Raw genomic sequence first — 15,306 nt, 5'->3', positions numbered from 1 at the left:
TGTCGAGTCTCCCTCCAGGAGTCACTACTACTCAGATCAGACAGGAAATGGCCGCCTCCCTCGTTATGTGCAGCACTCATAACAGGCGCTGGGTAGTACAGTTGTTAACAGCTTCGTAAATAATCCGCTGTGAGAAACACAGGCCTCAGTTCGGCTCTCTTGCTCGAAGTCGGTATCGTTCCTAAACCCGGTTCGTGCCCGTGTAGACTCCTCAGAGGGGTTTCAGAGCCCGTTTTTGGTCTGGGTATAAATGTGCACGCCCTCCCGAACTGAGCAGTACTTCGGTCCAGAGGAGGGCCCTAGGTAGACGGGTGGACTTTGGTCCAGAGGAGGGCACAGATAGACGGGTGGAGGTGAGGGAGCTCGCTTTGACGATCTCTTCGCCTTTTCCATTACTTAGGTAAGTCTGCTGTAAGTCTGATGAAATCTGCAGTTTTCTTAGTGTTTCTGGGCGTAGACTATATGCATCCACACACAAATGTGAATTTGTTCAGCCCTCAGATCCAGAACACACGAGTGTTAGGGAGAAATGTTGTTTATTAATGAAACAGCTGGTTAAACACGACTAAGACCAACTGGTTAAGTATAAATTTGTGATTTATGTTGATCGTATGGGGATATGTGGTACAGTTGAGAATGTTTCAACTAAGGGGAACGAGCAGCAGATCACATGTGTAACACCAAACGAACCAACAGTTTGCTTTGCGGTTCGGTGTGTTATTCTCCCACGGTGTTTGCAGCGAAGCGGAAAAGTCGTGTTCGGTGTCGGTTCGGAGTGCATTCGTGTGTCCGCTGACCCGTTTTTGCATTTTTCACGCAGTCGTTTACCATGGCCGACACCGCCGAGTTCATCAAGGATCTTTGCACTCCGGCGTTTGTCGTCGACATCGACGTCGTGAGAAGAAACGCAGAAACGATGCTGGAGCGTTTCCAACAGCTCGGAGTCCAGCTGCGACCTCACATGAAAACCCATAAAACCCTGTAAGATCTTGTCAAGGTTTAAGACACTATTATCTAACGCCGCTTCATTCATCTTTTAACTTTTGAAACAGCTTCAGCCAATGGACCCATAGAAAGTTATTGCCATATTAAACAGCGGAGCTGCCACTGTAATAATAATAATAATAATAATAATAATAATAATAATAATAATAATAATATTGTTATTTATTATTATTGTTATTATTATTAATAACTAATGGCGTTTGTGTTGGCTGCAGCGAATGCGCCGACATCATGACCGGCGGCTCTCGCCGCTGCATCGCCGTGTCCACCCTGGCCGAGGCGTCGTTCTACGCGGATCACGGCTACGACGACGTCCTGTACGCCTACCCGCTGCCCTTCGACAAGGTGGAGCGCTGCGCGCGCCTGTCAGAGAGGCTCGCGCTCTTCCACGTGCTGCTGGACAACAAGCTCGCACTGCAGCAGCTCACGCGCAGACCGCTGCAGCGAGGCAAAGTGTGGCGCGTGTGGATGAAGCTGGACTGTGACAACGGGAGAGGTGCGCAGAGGGGCCACTTTACACCCACGCGTGTTTGAAACCCTTTGGCTGGGTGTTACAAATAACACCTTAATTAGCAATATTACTAATTCATAAGGTTTAAACTCCCAGAAGAGGTATCCAGTGGTAATCAATTTGTACATACCGAGCAAATTTGACCTTTCAGTAATTTTTTAAGTGGCAGGCAATTAACACAGCGAGCCATTTGACATCTCCTTACCTTTGTCCCAACTTTTTAGCGGGAGTTCTTCACTCTACGCAGGATGCTCTGCAGTTGGCTCGGGACATTTCTGAAACTACAGGGGTGGAGCTAACCGGAATATATGCACATTGTGGAAACACTTACGGCTGTAAGGGGAAAGAGCAAATCACAGCTATTGCCCAAGAAACTACAACAAATATATTGCAGTTTATGGAGAGGTATGCTGTCCTGTCAGACGTTTATTGGAATATTTGATATGCAAAAAAAGAAGGTATTGCATATGTATTCGCAATATGCATATGCAAAATTTTCCTGCAGCTACTTGTCCTTGTACTTGCTAAGTATTAGATGCTTGCAATCCTTGTGTGTTACAGACTAAAGGCCATTGGAATACAGGGTCCCAAATCTAGCATTGGCTCCACTCCATCTTGTAGCCACCCAGTTCCAGACATGGCTATGTTAAGTGAAGTCCACCCTGGGAACTATGTATTTTATGGTCAGTGGTATGTCCTGTCATTTACTCAGCTGGATAGAGGAATTGTTGTTTGCTGGTATTCTGATTGGTTAAAGGCCCCTGGAAACAGAATGGTGTTTTGGATGAGACGTTTGACACTGTATGAGCGCCTTTGACTCTGTTCATGTCTTGTGTGATGCGTAGATGTACAGCAGTCTTTGATTGGCTCCTGCAGACTTGAGGACATCGCAGTACGGGTGGTAACGAGGGTCATAGGTCACTACCCACACAGGAACCAGTTACTGGTGGACTGTGGATGGGCCGCTCTGAGCCAAGATGGCGGAGGGCGTTTACCTACAGGCTACGCCATCATTGAGGGTCATGCAGAACTCAAGTAAGAATCAGGAATAAGAACAATCATTCCTTCTCACAGAAGGTTGGAGAGCACTGGAAATGCATAAAAATGGGGGTTATGTGACCTATATATATATGAGAGAGAGAGAGGGAGGAAAAAAAACATGCCATCGTGGCTCGCAGATGCAAAATGACCAAGAGAAATGTGTGAAGTACGCTGTGGAGTAATGCTGGATAAAGGGAGATGAATGGAAGGGTGTTGAGGGTTTTCTTTCTCTGAGCAGACTCACTTCCATGACTCAGGAGCATGGTCGAGTAGAGCCCCTCTCTGGAGCTCTGGACTACAGCCAGTTCCCCTTGGGCTCCACGCTCTACCTTATACCGCACCACGTGAGTGAGGATCTGAACCTTCTCAGCATTTAAAGCTTATTTGAGTGAATGAATGAATGAATGAATGAATGAATAGATACTTTATTGATCTCAAAGGTAATGAGGGTATTTGCTACCTTAATCAACTAGAATACAAGTCCTTCTTCTTCAGTTTTGGGCATCGGTTCTGAAATGTTGATGCAGAAATAGTATATGCAAAGAACTGTTTCATATGACTTCTAAGTTGGGCATCTGTCATGTTATTTTAAACATCCCTAAAGCTGATAGTTGAAGATGAGGATTGTGCTGGCGTTCCCTCTGCATTCAGCTCCATCCTCATAATTATATAGAATAATTACATATAAAATACATTATTTTAATTTTTAAATTGACCTATTGCACAAAGGTGGGCAGATTCTTTACATATTACATTGCATATTATTTATAATTGCGAAACCAAAAACGAGACTTTTCAATAAAGTATATTTGTATTTTTTTACAGGCTTGTGCTACAGCTATGATGCACCAGGTCTATAATGTTCATTCCAAAGGGAAGATTGTAAACACTTGGAAAGTCTTCCGTGGATGGTAGAGTCAAGATAGACGATCTTCATTTCAGGAGTGAAAAATACTCCATGCTAAATGAACGAATACTAAAAGAAACATATTCCTCATTCAAATGTAATGAAAATGTTTTAACGAATAACAAAAATGCAGAGAACGTACTTATGGGATGAGATGATACTTGTTTTTTCATGTCATGCATGTTGTGCTATGCATTATCTTTTATAAAAATTCATTTCAAATAAAACGACAGAATGCGCACCTTGGCTTGCACAGATCGTGACCATGTTCTTATGATGTGTTGAGCTAATTATGAGAATCTTAATAGTGATCAGATCAACTGTAGGTGATCAGTTACATCGCGCGCGTCTCCTGCGACGCGGCCGTCCAATCGCGGCGCAGTGCGCACGTCAGCGGCGGAGCTGCAGGTTGGCAGGAGGACGGGAGGTACACGTCGGTACCGAGGGGTTCTCTCGCCTCCGCGTCCCCAGGCCCCGCCGTGTATGTTTGCATAAAGACGGGACTGCGTCGGCGGTGATAGCATGGCTGGCCGTTTGTTCGGTTCTCGAGCGGAGTCTATTTTTTAGCGACGCTGCACACTGCAGATTCGGTCAAGGACTCCGGTTACCGTCGCAGGAGGAGGTACCGAGCCGCTAAAGCCGGCCCTCTCCCCGTGGTGTCGTAAGGTCTCCAGCATCATCATCATAATCACACCGGTATGTATCATTTATGACTGTTGAATGATGAGGGTGAGCGCGCGCGTGCTTCTGGACCGTGCGCGCGTGACCCAGCCAGCCACGGCACGCGAGGACGATGCTCCAAACATCTACCGTTTTCTACTGTGGCGAGTAAGACGTGTTTACGAGGAAGTTATCCACGACTGACGATAAAGTCCGAACCGAATGCATTTTGCACACTCGCGTTTGTCGATTAGACCGCGCACAGGCGCCCTAGTTATGGCAGGATATTAGCGGCGGGACACGCTGTCCGGTTCCGAGACGGTACACTGGCAGGATGCGTGTGAACACCTGCGGCATTAGCGCATAGGTTCTCCAGGTCCGTTTTGGGCTCCTGCTTATGGATCTGTGCCGTCTGAACAGAATGTTCTGTGTCTCTTCGGTCGCACGGGCCTCGAGTCAGTTCTGCTGGACTGGCTGACGACCTTATAGCTGCTTACCTAAGGAGCTGGATCAGTTCCCTCACCAAGGGCTTGGACTGTACAGGAAAGACATCTTCTAATTCCCAGATTATGGAAGACTATACTCCATCTGGCTTATATAACAGGATTGAGCTTGATAACAAGTGTCTCTTTGTCAGAGAAGGCGCACCAGTACCACAGCAGACAGTATGTGTGCCACACGCTGACACGGGCAGGTGACTCCATATGGTCATGAGGACACGCCAGCGTGCGGGTGTGCAAGGATACGCTCTGGGAAGTGAATGTTTAGAATTCAGCTGTCATCACACAATAAAGAAAAGCTGATAAAGAATGTGTTTTGAGGTTTTGTGTATGCGTGCGTGTGTGTGTGTGTGTGTGTGTGTGTGTGAGTTGTGCTTGAGATGTCAAGGCGTGTGACGTGCATACTCGTGTTAGCGGGTCTGCAGGTCTTTCCCTGAAGGTGTTGAGGACATAGTCACTTTGCCTCTGGTTTTAGTGGTGACCTGTAGGATACAGCTGTTGTCAGGACATGATATATCATTTCATGTGTATGGGTTAAGTTGATCTCCCTTAAAAAAAACCCACTTCCATTCAATTTCTCTCATATTGCTCTTTCCACGAAGCTCACTTTAGCTGTCTATTTTAGGCCTTGAACTAAGACCTGGAGTTAGGAACCATACGTGTTATCTAACAGTGAATCTTGAAATCATCGTTGCCAGATGGAAGAGGCCAGCAGCAGGCTGTTTTCCCTGCTGGATCCAAACACCAGCACATTCGTGGGTTTCTATGGCTGGTTCAGGTTTTCTTTTTGCTTTTAGTTTGAGAGCTGTGCTAGTGTTGAACTGTAAGCTGTAAAGCAATATTTTTACACCTTAAACCACGGCCTGAGATCTTTTAATTGGGACAGATCACTTTGAAACACATGGGAACAGTATGTAGCATTCTCTCATATAATCATGACCTGGATTGGTTGATGATGTCACACACACACACACACACACACACACACACACACACACACACACACATACACACAAGCCATAGTAACTGTAAAGCAGGTAACCGTAGTTACTGTGCGGCTGGTGGATTTTGCTGAGAAGGTCTTTTCTCTGATTTTTCTTCTCAGGCTGTTAGGCCGGTGACGGGTAAGTTAGCAGAAATGATGGACAGTCAGAATGTGATCTTCCTTCTGCGACACCACTGAACCCAGAGAGCGCAAGGTGAGAAAAGACATTAAGAATGTTAAAGACATTGTAGAACGTTAAATTCTAAGACCTTAAGGACATTATAGAACATTAAGGATATTATAGAACATTAAAGACGTTATTGAACATCAAATAAATTATAAAATGTTGAAGGACACTATGTTTCAGACTTTTCCAACTGTTTGTGTCTTTTTACAATGCCCTTCTTAGCCTGGGATTTTGAAAGGCCTTGCTTAAAAAAAAAAAAAATCTGTATCTAAATCTCAGTTCTGGATGTTAGCAGTGTTATTAGGGGACCTCTGTCTGGTTAGTAGTTCAGTGTTATTAGGGGACCTCTGTCTGGTTAGTAGTTCGGTGTTATGGGTTGATTAGGATCCTCCTGACCTCACACATCTCCACATCTTTACACTGCAGACCTTAAGAATACAAACAGCAGGTGTAAACACCAGGACGTGGTCAGATTGTGCAGTCAGATTGTTCCTTATGCAAATTGCTTATTAATGTTAGGGTCACATGGGGCCAGTGCCCAACATTCCTGCCCAGATTCTGCTCAGTCTGAACACTCTCTTTGTTTTAAGGTGGACCATGCTCTGTCCAGAACGTGGCGTGGTGGAGGAATGGCTTTCAGAATTCAAGGTGGGAAGTTTCCTTTGCTAGAACAGTGGCGACTTTGGGTATTTATGTCTGATGTCACTTAGAGCAGCTCAACTGTCACTGTCTCTCTGAGCTGCTGCAGTGTTTTTCCTCACACGGCCTGCACATCTCCACTTAACCACTGGATCAAGTTTAAATGTAACATAACCTATGTGGGACTGAAAACCTCCTCTGTAACGTTTGCGAGGTTGAGACGGCTTTTCTTCCTTCACTGGCTATCAGGCGTTACCTGATGATCTCATCGCTGGGTATCCGTGCCGACTGCGTCTGCAGAAAGGCCTTGTGCCAGCTCTGTACACAGTTATTCAGGAGCAGCCCAGCAGTGAGGTAGGCCTCTGAACCATCTCCCACACTCTATCCTGTTTTCCTAGTCCCTGGGGTTTTTTTCAACTGCAAAAAAGTGTCTTGGCTGTGCACAGTTGTGTTAATTCTGCTTGGCAGTAACTCCGCTTGGTCTGGGATAAAAACACATTTTATGTTTCACGCCTTTCCTCTTTTCATTAGTCTGCTGTTAACTGAGATGGTCCCTTTCTCGTTTGGTTCTGGTAACTGAGACGGTCCCTTTCTCATATGGTTCTGCTAACTGAGACGGTGCCTTTCTCCTATGGTTCTGCTAACTGACTGAAACAGTCCCTTTCTCGTGTGGTTCTGGTAACTGAGACGGTCCCTTTCTCATATGGTTCTGCTAACTGAGACGGTCCCTTTCTCATTTGGTTCTGGTAACTGAGACGGTCCCTTTCTCATTTGGTTCTGCTAACTGAGACGGTCCCTTTCTCGTATGGTTCTGGTAACTGAGACGGTCCCTTTCTCGTATGGTTCTGCTAACTGAGACGGTCTCTTTCTCGTATGGTTCTGCTAACTGAGACGGTCCCTTTCTCATTTGGTTCTGCTAACTGAGACGGTCCCTTTCTCGTATGGTTCTGGTAACTGAGACGGTCCCTTTCTCGTATGGTTCTGCTAACTGAGACGGTCTCTTTCTCGTATGGTTCTGCTAACTGAGACGGTCCCTTTCTCGTTTGGTTCTGCTAACTGAGACGGTCTCTTTCTCGTATGGTTCTGCTAACTGAGACGGTCTCTTTCTCGTTTGGTTCTGCTAACTGAGACGGTCCCTTTCTCGTATGGTTCTGCTAACTGAGACGGTCCCTTTCTCGTTTGGTTCTGGTAACTGAGACGGTCCCTTTCTCGTTTGGTTCTGCTAACTGAGACGGTCCCTTTCTCGTTTGGTTCTGGTAACTGAGACGGTCTCTTTCTCGTATGGTTCTGCTAACTGAGACGGTCCCTTTCTCGTTTGGTTCTGGTAACTGAGACGGTCTCTTTCTCGTATGGTTCTGCTAACTGAGACGGTCCCTTTCTCTGTTGTGTTGCGTGTCTGCTTCCTCTGCAGCTGCTAGCCCCAGTGTGCCACCAGCTGTTTGAGCTGTACCGCAGCCCAGAACTGGGCCTCCGTCACTTCACCCTGCAGTTCCTGCCTGAGCTGATCTGGGTGTACCTGCGCCACACAACCAGCAGGGAGCGCCATCGCAATGGCTGTGTTGAGGCCCTGCTGCTTGGCATTTATAACCTGGTGAGCCAGTGGGGCATCTGGGATCTGCCTGTGCCGTGATGCTCTTTCTCTCTGTCTTCACTCTGTCTCCTTTCGTCCTGGTCTACAGGAGATTGTGGACAGTAAAGGGAACAGTAAACTCTTGTCCTTCACAGTGCCCTCTCTCTCCAAACCTTCCATATACCACGAGGTATGTGCTCACACAAATGCATTCAGATGAAGTGCTAATTATCCAGTCTGATGCAGAGACCCTGGGATGCACGGGTGTTGGATCAGTATAAGCTTGTACTTAGAAATGTTTTTTCTATTAACTTGTAGTTTAGTTTTTTCATATTCTATCTAAAACATGTAATGAAAACTCACCACACAAAGCCATCATATAGATTTTGCAAAATGATAGTCACTGAATTTATTTGAAAAATATAAAGTCCGTTTAAATGTTTTCCTTTACGCCACATATATTCAGGAGTTACTTGTGCTTCACGGTTTTCAGGAGAGTGGAAGTGGATTTATTAGGTCTAAAAGCTCATGTGGAATTTTAGGCCTTTATGGAACTCCTGAAACCCCCTAATCCCACACTGACTGTTGGCTTTTGGTCTTCCTCAGCACTAGCCTCCAGGAAGCATTCTGCATTCTACTCTCTAGACTCTGCATTCTGCATTCTAGACTCTACATTCTGCAATCTACATTCTAGACTCTACATTCTGCATGCTAAATTCTGCATTCTACATTCTAGACTCTATATTCTACATTATAGACTCTACATTCTGCATACTACATTCTGCATTCTACATTCTAAACTCTACATGCTGCATACTACATTCTACACTATATTCTGCTTACTACATTCTAGAGTACATTCTGTATTCTACTCTACATTCTGCTTTCTACATTCTAATAATTACAACAGGAAGCAACCATTCTATGTTCAGGAATAGAAACAAAATGATTCCTTGGCGCATCATGAATAGAGTTTAGTTACCAGTGTCAGTTGCTATTTCCCAGCTGAGGTTAATTAGTACAAGAGCTGAAAACCACAGGAAGTGAATACAAGAACAGGAAAGCTTGGGTGTTTCAGGGTGGTTGTATGAGTTCCTTATTGTTCTCTGGGGCTTGTAATGATTAGACTCTTCAAGAATCACTGAGTTTATAGCCCAGTAATGTCAACAGAAGGGCCGCCTCAGGAGTGCCTGCAGCCAGTGGTTTTCCTTAATCACACCTCTTAATGACCTCCGCACGTGCTGTTTCTGATGTCACGTGTGTTGTGGGCCTGCAGCCTTGCAGTCTAGGTACCATGGCCCTCACGGAGGGGGCGCTGAGCCAGCATGACCTGATCAGGGTGGTGTACAGTGGTCTGCTGCCCCAGAGAGAGACCTTCACCTCCCAAAACAGGTATGGTGTAGATGGAGCACTGGCACTCGGCTCACTCTGTTCATTACTGTCATTATTGTTTCTGTTTATTACTGTTCCTGAAATTTCAAATACATTTTTACATTAAAAAAGCGAGTTCTGTCTAGTTGCTTTGCCACTCTAGTTAAGTTTGCTGTGGCATATTTCTGGGTAAAGGTCAAAAATGTGCTGTATCAATTTTAAGAAGTAGTATTATTATTTATTATTGGAAGTAGTAGTGCAGTCTGGCATCAATAATCTTCTTGGGATAAATCTCCCATTTGTCTTCCAAGTCTGGTCAGACTCTGTGTCTTGGCTAGTGTAGGTCAGGCCACACGTTTTTGGCTCTGCTCAGCTCTTTAACTGGGTCAGGACCTTCCATCTTTGCTCCTACTCAGCAAAGGGACAGAAAATGTCTCTCTGGTCCGGTGTAAATTAAACTCTTGTTCTTGCCCTTGGTCATGTGTGTTTTATCTTCTCCCGTATGAGGAGGCCCGTGGCCCTGTAGTTAATGATGCCCATCAGCTCTGGGCTTTGGGGCGGCCCCGGTTCCTGGAATGTGAAGTCTTGATTGCATCAGTTTTCTCAAAAATATAAAAACCTGTCTGGTGTAAGCCTTACTTTACTTTTTTGAGAAATTGTTACCTTTGAGTCTTTACAGATGAACTGTTGTACAGATCCTTCTGTGACCAGTCATAGGAGCCTAGATTGATTTCAGAGCTGATCGTCCCTTCAAAGATGATCTACTTTTAAAAAAACCTGATAATTCAAATACGTTATAAATCAAGTCAAGCAGCTTTTTGAAACCGACATGCCATCTTTACAAATATAATTTCCTTGTAGGTTTTTTGTCGTTTTATCTCGGCCATGTAAGATTAAGTATTGTCATTACAATATTATCATACCATGAGGTACCAAATAAGAATGTTTGGCAGGCCCTGTCTCTCAAAGCAGTGTGTATTTGTGTTGCTGTTGAGTTGAACTGCTTCTATAACTCTGTGCGTGTGTGTGTGCGTGTGTGCGTGCGTGTGTGTGTGTGTGTGTGTGTATGTGTGTGTGTTCTAGGTTTGAGGTGCTCTCCTTCCTCATGCTCTGCTATAACTCTGCTGTGGTCTACATGCCAGCATCTTCTCACCAGTCAGCCTGCAGAATGAGCTCACGGTAATCTTCTCTTCTGCTTTGGAACCCCTAGACCCCCACCCTCCCTCCCCCATTATGAACTCTGTGTCTGTCTGTCTGTCTGTCTGTCTGTCTGTCTGTCTTTTTTCTGTGATTTCTTTCTGTTGTATTTTTTCTTTTCATGGCACCCTGCTGTTGCTCAGTCTATGACTCTGTCCCCGTCTCCCCACCTATCTCCCTGTCTGTCTATCCACCTGTGTCCCTGCCTGTCTCCCCACCTGTCCCTCTGTCTGTCTCTCACACCTGTCTGATGGCTTGGTGTTCCCACGGTAAATGAATGAGCAATTGGATAAGTCCAAGGAGTTGAGGATTACTGTTGTCTACAGTATTACCATATAGATACATATGTAAACAAACCCTTAATGATTTCATGAATAAACATATCATTGCTGATTCCACAAATGAGTGTTTAGTGACTCTCAGTGATGTGGGTGTGTCTATACTGTCACTTCACTCCTCTGTTTCCATCAAAACTCCTCCTCTGTTGCTCAGACTATGTGTGTGCGGTTACCCGCGGCAACAGCAGAAGCTGTGGAGGGAGTCGTGTGGCCGTGTGCGTTTGGACCCAGAGTTCATGGTGCAGATGCTGAGTGCGGTGTATCACGCCATGTGAGTTCACCTGCTCCCACACACACCTCACTTTGGTCAGCTGAGCTGTGAGCTCAGTCATCCAGAAGCAATTCAGCATTTACACTCGGCACCACCCCCCTGTCATGTCTTCAGGACATTTTCTCAAAAGTCTGGATAAGCTGCTGTTGGTGCTGTCTTGCTTGCTGGGTTTTGATTTCATCCCAAAATGTTTTATTTATTTTGCCAAACGTCTCATTTCACTGTCTTTTTTAATCAAAGGGTACTGGTTCAACTCCCCAAGGTAGAGGTGCCAAAATAAAGACTTGCAAAACATGTCTGGGCCTCGCCAGCCAAGAAAAGACACGGGCCCATTCTTTACAGTCTGCTGAGTCTGTTTAATGTGTATGTCATGTAGAAAACTGTCTGATGCTTTGCCCTTAACACAGCTACAATGGCCAGTGGGAACTTGGGAGAGAATCGCTCGGGGACATATTGTACAGAGCTCAGCTGGACCTTTACCCACAGCCACTGCTGGTAAAGCCTTTACTTACTCATAACAGATATTGACACCTGACTGTAATGAGGCCAGACACCATCATCTCACGTGACTGCCTTTGAAATGTTTTGTGTGCTATTGCACTTTATTGTCCACTAGATGTCAGCAAAGTTGTTTTTAATATATTCTTCACAGAGTTGCAAATAGATGCTAGGATGAATGGATGTGTATTACAAGCCTGCTTGCAGAAGCACAATGAAGTCTTCCTGAGTTTTTGTATATATAGCTGGACTATGGATTCAGTTCGTATATAGTTTGAACTGGAGCTCGTGTCCGCCTTCTGATGTTTCAGTTGGCCAATGCCATGAGCCGGTCACTGCCATCACGCCCCACAGACGGGACACGGAATCTTCTGGAGGTGGAGGCCACGCCCACAAACAAGAGAGTGTCACAGACCGCCATCACTGCAGCTTCCATCCGCAGACTGCGTTGGAAACGAGAGGGTACACACACACACACACACACACACACACACACACACACACACACACACACACATTCATATTCACCATGAATTTAAATGAAAAGATATTTCCTGCTGAAATGATCTTCTCTTCCACTCCTCATTTGGTGTGTCTATTGTGGTTAAGATTTTTTATCTCATGAAAACATACTGGGCTTTGACCACACACACACACACACACACACACACACACACACACACACACACACACACACACACACACACACACACACACACTCATAAATTCCTCCACTGTATTTCCCATGTGTCAGACTTTGGTATGCTACCAGACACAGGCAGCCATTTTACTGCCGAGGGCCCGTCCAGGGTCCGCCCTTGTGTTTGGAGTGCTTACTGCTTTCACTCCAGATCTGTTTCTACGCCCCTATTAGTCCTAGCTGCCTCCCTACCTGGGGGAACCAGTCAGTCCTGCACTACGTGGGTGGACAGAGTAGAACCATCCAGTACAAACGTCCACCATGGAACTGCCTTTGGTATTCATAGAGTGTGTTTATTGGCCTGGCCTTTAGATTGAGACTAGGAGGCAGAAATAGTTCACATGGAGTAGACGTGTTCTCCAGATGGGGTGTCGTAAAGCAAGATTAGCTTAGCACCTGGACGCATGATGGCTTGTCAGAATAACATGTTTCACTAAAACATCATCACTAAAGAGTAGCAAGTGAACACCACTTAATTCATATTAAAAAGGCACACCAATTGTGCTGGCACAAATCACGCATTTATTCACACACAGAACCACTATTGTAAATTCAGCCCTGATTTGGGCCCAAAGCAGGAATGATCACATTCTGCAGTAGCCAAGTAATATTACTGGCCCGAGTTTGAGTTGAGCCCTAACTGCTGGATACTTTAACAAGCCCCTGTGCTGATGGATTAGCTTGTTTTCTTGCCCCTCTGTCCGTGTCCCAGACGCTGATGGTTTGAGCTGTGGGGAGGACTCGTTCGACCCAGACGAGGGCTTCTCCTCGGGCGCCTCCAGCAGTAGCCAGCCCAGCAGCGTGAAGCGGAACCGGGCCTCGGGCGGTCGGCCGTGCTGGGAGACGGCATCGCGGGCCCGAGGGAGCATGGCGGCCGACGCTCGGGCCGCCCTGCGCCAGATCCACCAGCGACACCAGTCCCCGCCTCCGGCCGTCACCGTCCACACCGCGGAGAGCAGTCCGAGCCCCAGCATGGCCCGCAGGTTCCTGGACCCGCACCTCCTGCCCTCTTTCACCGGCCCGGTGCCCAGAACTGGCAGCACGTCCTCCAGCAAGTCCCTCGACTGTACGGGCCTGAACGGCTCATCGGGACCGACGGACAGTCTGTCTCTTGGCAGCTTGGGGGCGGACAGGGCCCACTGTTTGTCTGCAGTTAGTCTCCAGGAGGAGCATCTAACCCAGCCGTCGAGGAGCGAGGGGGCCCTCTCCCCTGGAAGTACCTTCTCCTCCAGCAGCCCCCTGTCCAAACAGTCCCGCTCATCCAGTTTTAATATGCAGATTATATCACAGGTGTAGAGGAGGTCTGCAGGGCCGAGCTATATGTGTGTGGGTGTGGGTGTGTGTGGGTGTGTCGTGGAAATGTCGAGAACTGAACCGTAATGTGCATGTGTACGAGCATGTCTTTCTGTATGTGTGTTCTAAATGTGTGTGCAACGGGTTTCACAGTGTGCAATTGTCTGTGAGTATGGGTGTGTGTCAGAGAGTGTGAGCATGTTCGTGTACATATGTGAATAAATATCACTGACATCATTATGCACTGGTGGATTGTGTGGAAGATATTAGTGTTTTGCACAGTACTTCCCCTTGTGGACATGTTTAGAAGTGCACATGGTTTGAGACTATTTAATGTGCCGTAACATAGCTACACAAGAGGACAAACACCTCACAGATTCTGCTGTATTAGAACATGGGACTCGAGAACTGACAATCATGTGACCTACATGCTGAGTGGCCTGACAATGCATGATCCAAAGACTTTGAGTTGTGTGTCTCCAGGAGATGGTAAATAAGCTTCTTCCATTTCATAGTTGTACGTGGTACTGCCAGAACCCTCCCGCCATCTGTTCTCCTGACACATCAGGATAGAGTCAAATGTGCACAGCCTCAAAGAATCCATGGAAAACTACATTGTGAAAATGAAGTATATATGTTGTACTTTGGAACAAGTTTATATCCTGAAATTGTGTACATTTATGTAAATGAATATTGTAAGATAGAAAGAATATATGCTGTCAGAATCTCTATATTGCTTGTACAGCGATGAAAATCTATCTGGTTAATGGTGAATAAATATATTGTGATGTCCATTATGTTCATTAAAATGTCTTCCAATGCTGTTCCAGTTGACTTAAGAGAGAAACTGCCATGTAGCTCCACATGTTGATATAGCTGCAGAGGAGCTGGAAACGAATGGCCTTCTGCCATTTGTTAATTCACTGTTGAGAAAATAAAAGATAAACCTTCAATAAACAGATTTATTCCGATAACAAAAATGCACTTCAGAATTATTACATGTTAACATAATTGGGATTATAAACAAGAACAGAGGTTAATAAAACATCTCCCCCTGGACACCTGTGCAGGTGAGGGGTTAGGGTGAGAGATGTAGCTTTTTGAATAATCTCCAATGAGTTGTTTGAGTGCCTGCTTCACAGTGATGGGTTAGGGTTAAATGATGTCTGCTGCTGCATTCAATAAAAACATCATGGATTGGAAGACAATACCGCACAGATACACACACTCACACACACACACACAGATATATATATATAGATATATATATATATATAGATATCACACACTGTATATATGTAGTGATTGTGTTGAATCGCTTGTTCATTCACAGATGGTTGAAGATTTTCCAGAAGGAGGAGCCATTATCACTCAAGGACCTTCTTTGTTAGGAATTCATCAGTGAAAACTTTAGAGATGGAGAATGACCAGAAATTTTGGTTGTCATCTAATCCGGATTTTTCGTCATTTATAGGCTGCACGTTACTTGATTACTACAATCAATAGGTAATAGCTCATCTATGAGCCTAATTAAAGACGATGATATGATTCTCATTTTAGTATTCTCTGTTTTACATGACAGCAAGAGTCCTAAGGTGGTCTTCTTGTGGTTGGTTAAACCTTATTGAGATTA

At 45.5% G+C, this 15,306-nt stretch overlaps 2 protein-coding genes across 3 annotated transcripts; both read left to right on the top strand.

Annotated features, from left to right (window-relative positions):
* The first annotated feature begins 10 nt into the window (after positions 1-10).
* LOC143528889 (D-serine dehydratase) lies at positions 11-3,710 on the top strand. Its single transcript, XM_077024815.1, has 8 exons — positions 11-400; positions 821-981; positions 1,221-1,501; positions 1,741-1,921; positions 2,078-2,199; positions 2,362-2,551; positions 2,796-2,901; positions 3,383-3,710. Exons 2-8 carry the CDS (start codon positions 830-832, stop codon positions 3,470-3,472), a joined length of 1,122 nt encoding a protein of 373 aa, XP_076880930.1. The 5' UTR covers positions 11-400; positions 821-829; the 3' UTR covers positions 3,473-3,710.
* A 144-nt stretch (positions 3,711-3,854) lies between these two features.
* On the top strand, positions 3,855-14,497 carry LOC143528887 (hyccin 2). 2 transcript variants are annotated; one of them, XM_077024813.1, is made up of 12 exons: positions 3,855-4,160; positions 5,730-5,823; positions 6,387-6,444; positions 6,685-6,789; positions 7,847-8,026; positions 8,115-8,195; positions 9,282-9,397; positions 10,460-10,555; positions 11,066-11,182; positions 11,590-11,677; positions 11,992-12,142; positions 13,093-14,497. In XM_077024813.1, exons 3-12 carry the CDS (start codon positions 6,394-6,396, stop codon positions 13,674-13,676), a joined length of 1,569 nt encoding a protein of 522 aa, XP_076880928.1. In that variant the 5' UTR covers positions 3,855-4,160; positions 5,730-5,823; positions 6,387-6,393; the 3' UTR covers positions 13,677-14,497. The 2 variants fall into 2 exon arrangements, with proteins under 2 accessions (XP_076880928.1, XP_076880929.1); XM_077024814.1 differs by lacking the exon at positions 3,855-4,160 and adding an exon at positions 4,235-4,292.
* The last annotated feature ends 809 nt before the right edge of the window (positions 14,498-15,306 follow it).

The sequence above is a fragment of the Brachyhypopomus gauderio genome, chromosome 12 (assembly GCF_052324685.1).
Source record: "Brachyhypopomus gauderio isolate BG-103 chromosome 12, BGAUD_0.2, whole genome shotgun sequence".
NCBI classification, from domain to species: domain Eukaryota; kingdom Metazoa; phylum Chordata; class Actinopteri; order Gymnotiformes; family Hypopomidae; genus Brachyhypopomus; species Brachyhypopomus gauderio.
Note: the sequence above shows the minus strand (reverse complement) of the source record. Positions and strands in the feature narration are given on the sequence as shown.

Bases quoted from the DNA above. Each gene is read 5' to 3' on its own strand.
- LOC143528889 (XM_077024815.1), top strand. From the start codon at position 830: ATGGCCGACACCGCCGAGTTCATCAAGGATCTTTGCACTCCGGCGTTT. The intron at 1,502-1,740 runs GTGCGCAGAGGG...CCAACTTTTTAG, and splicing joins GGACTGTGACAACGGGAGAG to CGGGAGTTCTTCACTCTACG. The intron at 2,200-2,361 runs GTCAGTGGTATG...TGTGATGCGTAG, and splicing joins TGGGAACTATGTATTTTATG to ATGTACAGCAGTCTTTGATT.
- LOC143528887 (XM_077024813.1), top strand. From the start codon at position 6,394: ATGCTCTGTCCAGAACGTGGCGTGGTGGAGGAATGGCTTTCAGAATTC. The intron at 8,196-9,281 runs GTATGTGCTCAC...GTGGGCCTGCAG, and splicing joins AACCTTCCATATACCACGAG to CCTTGCAGTCTAGGTACCAT. The intron at 10,556-11,065 runs GTAATCTTCTCT...TCTGTTGCTCAG, and splicing joins GCCTGCAGAATGAGCTCACG to ACTATGTGTGTGCGGTTACC.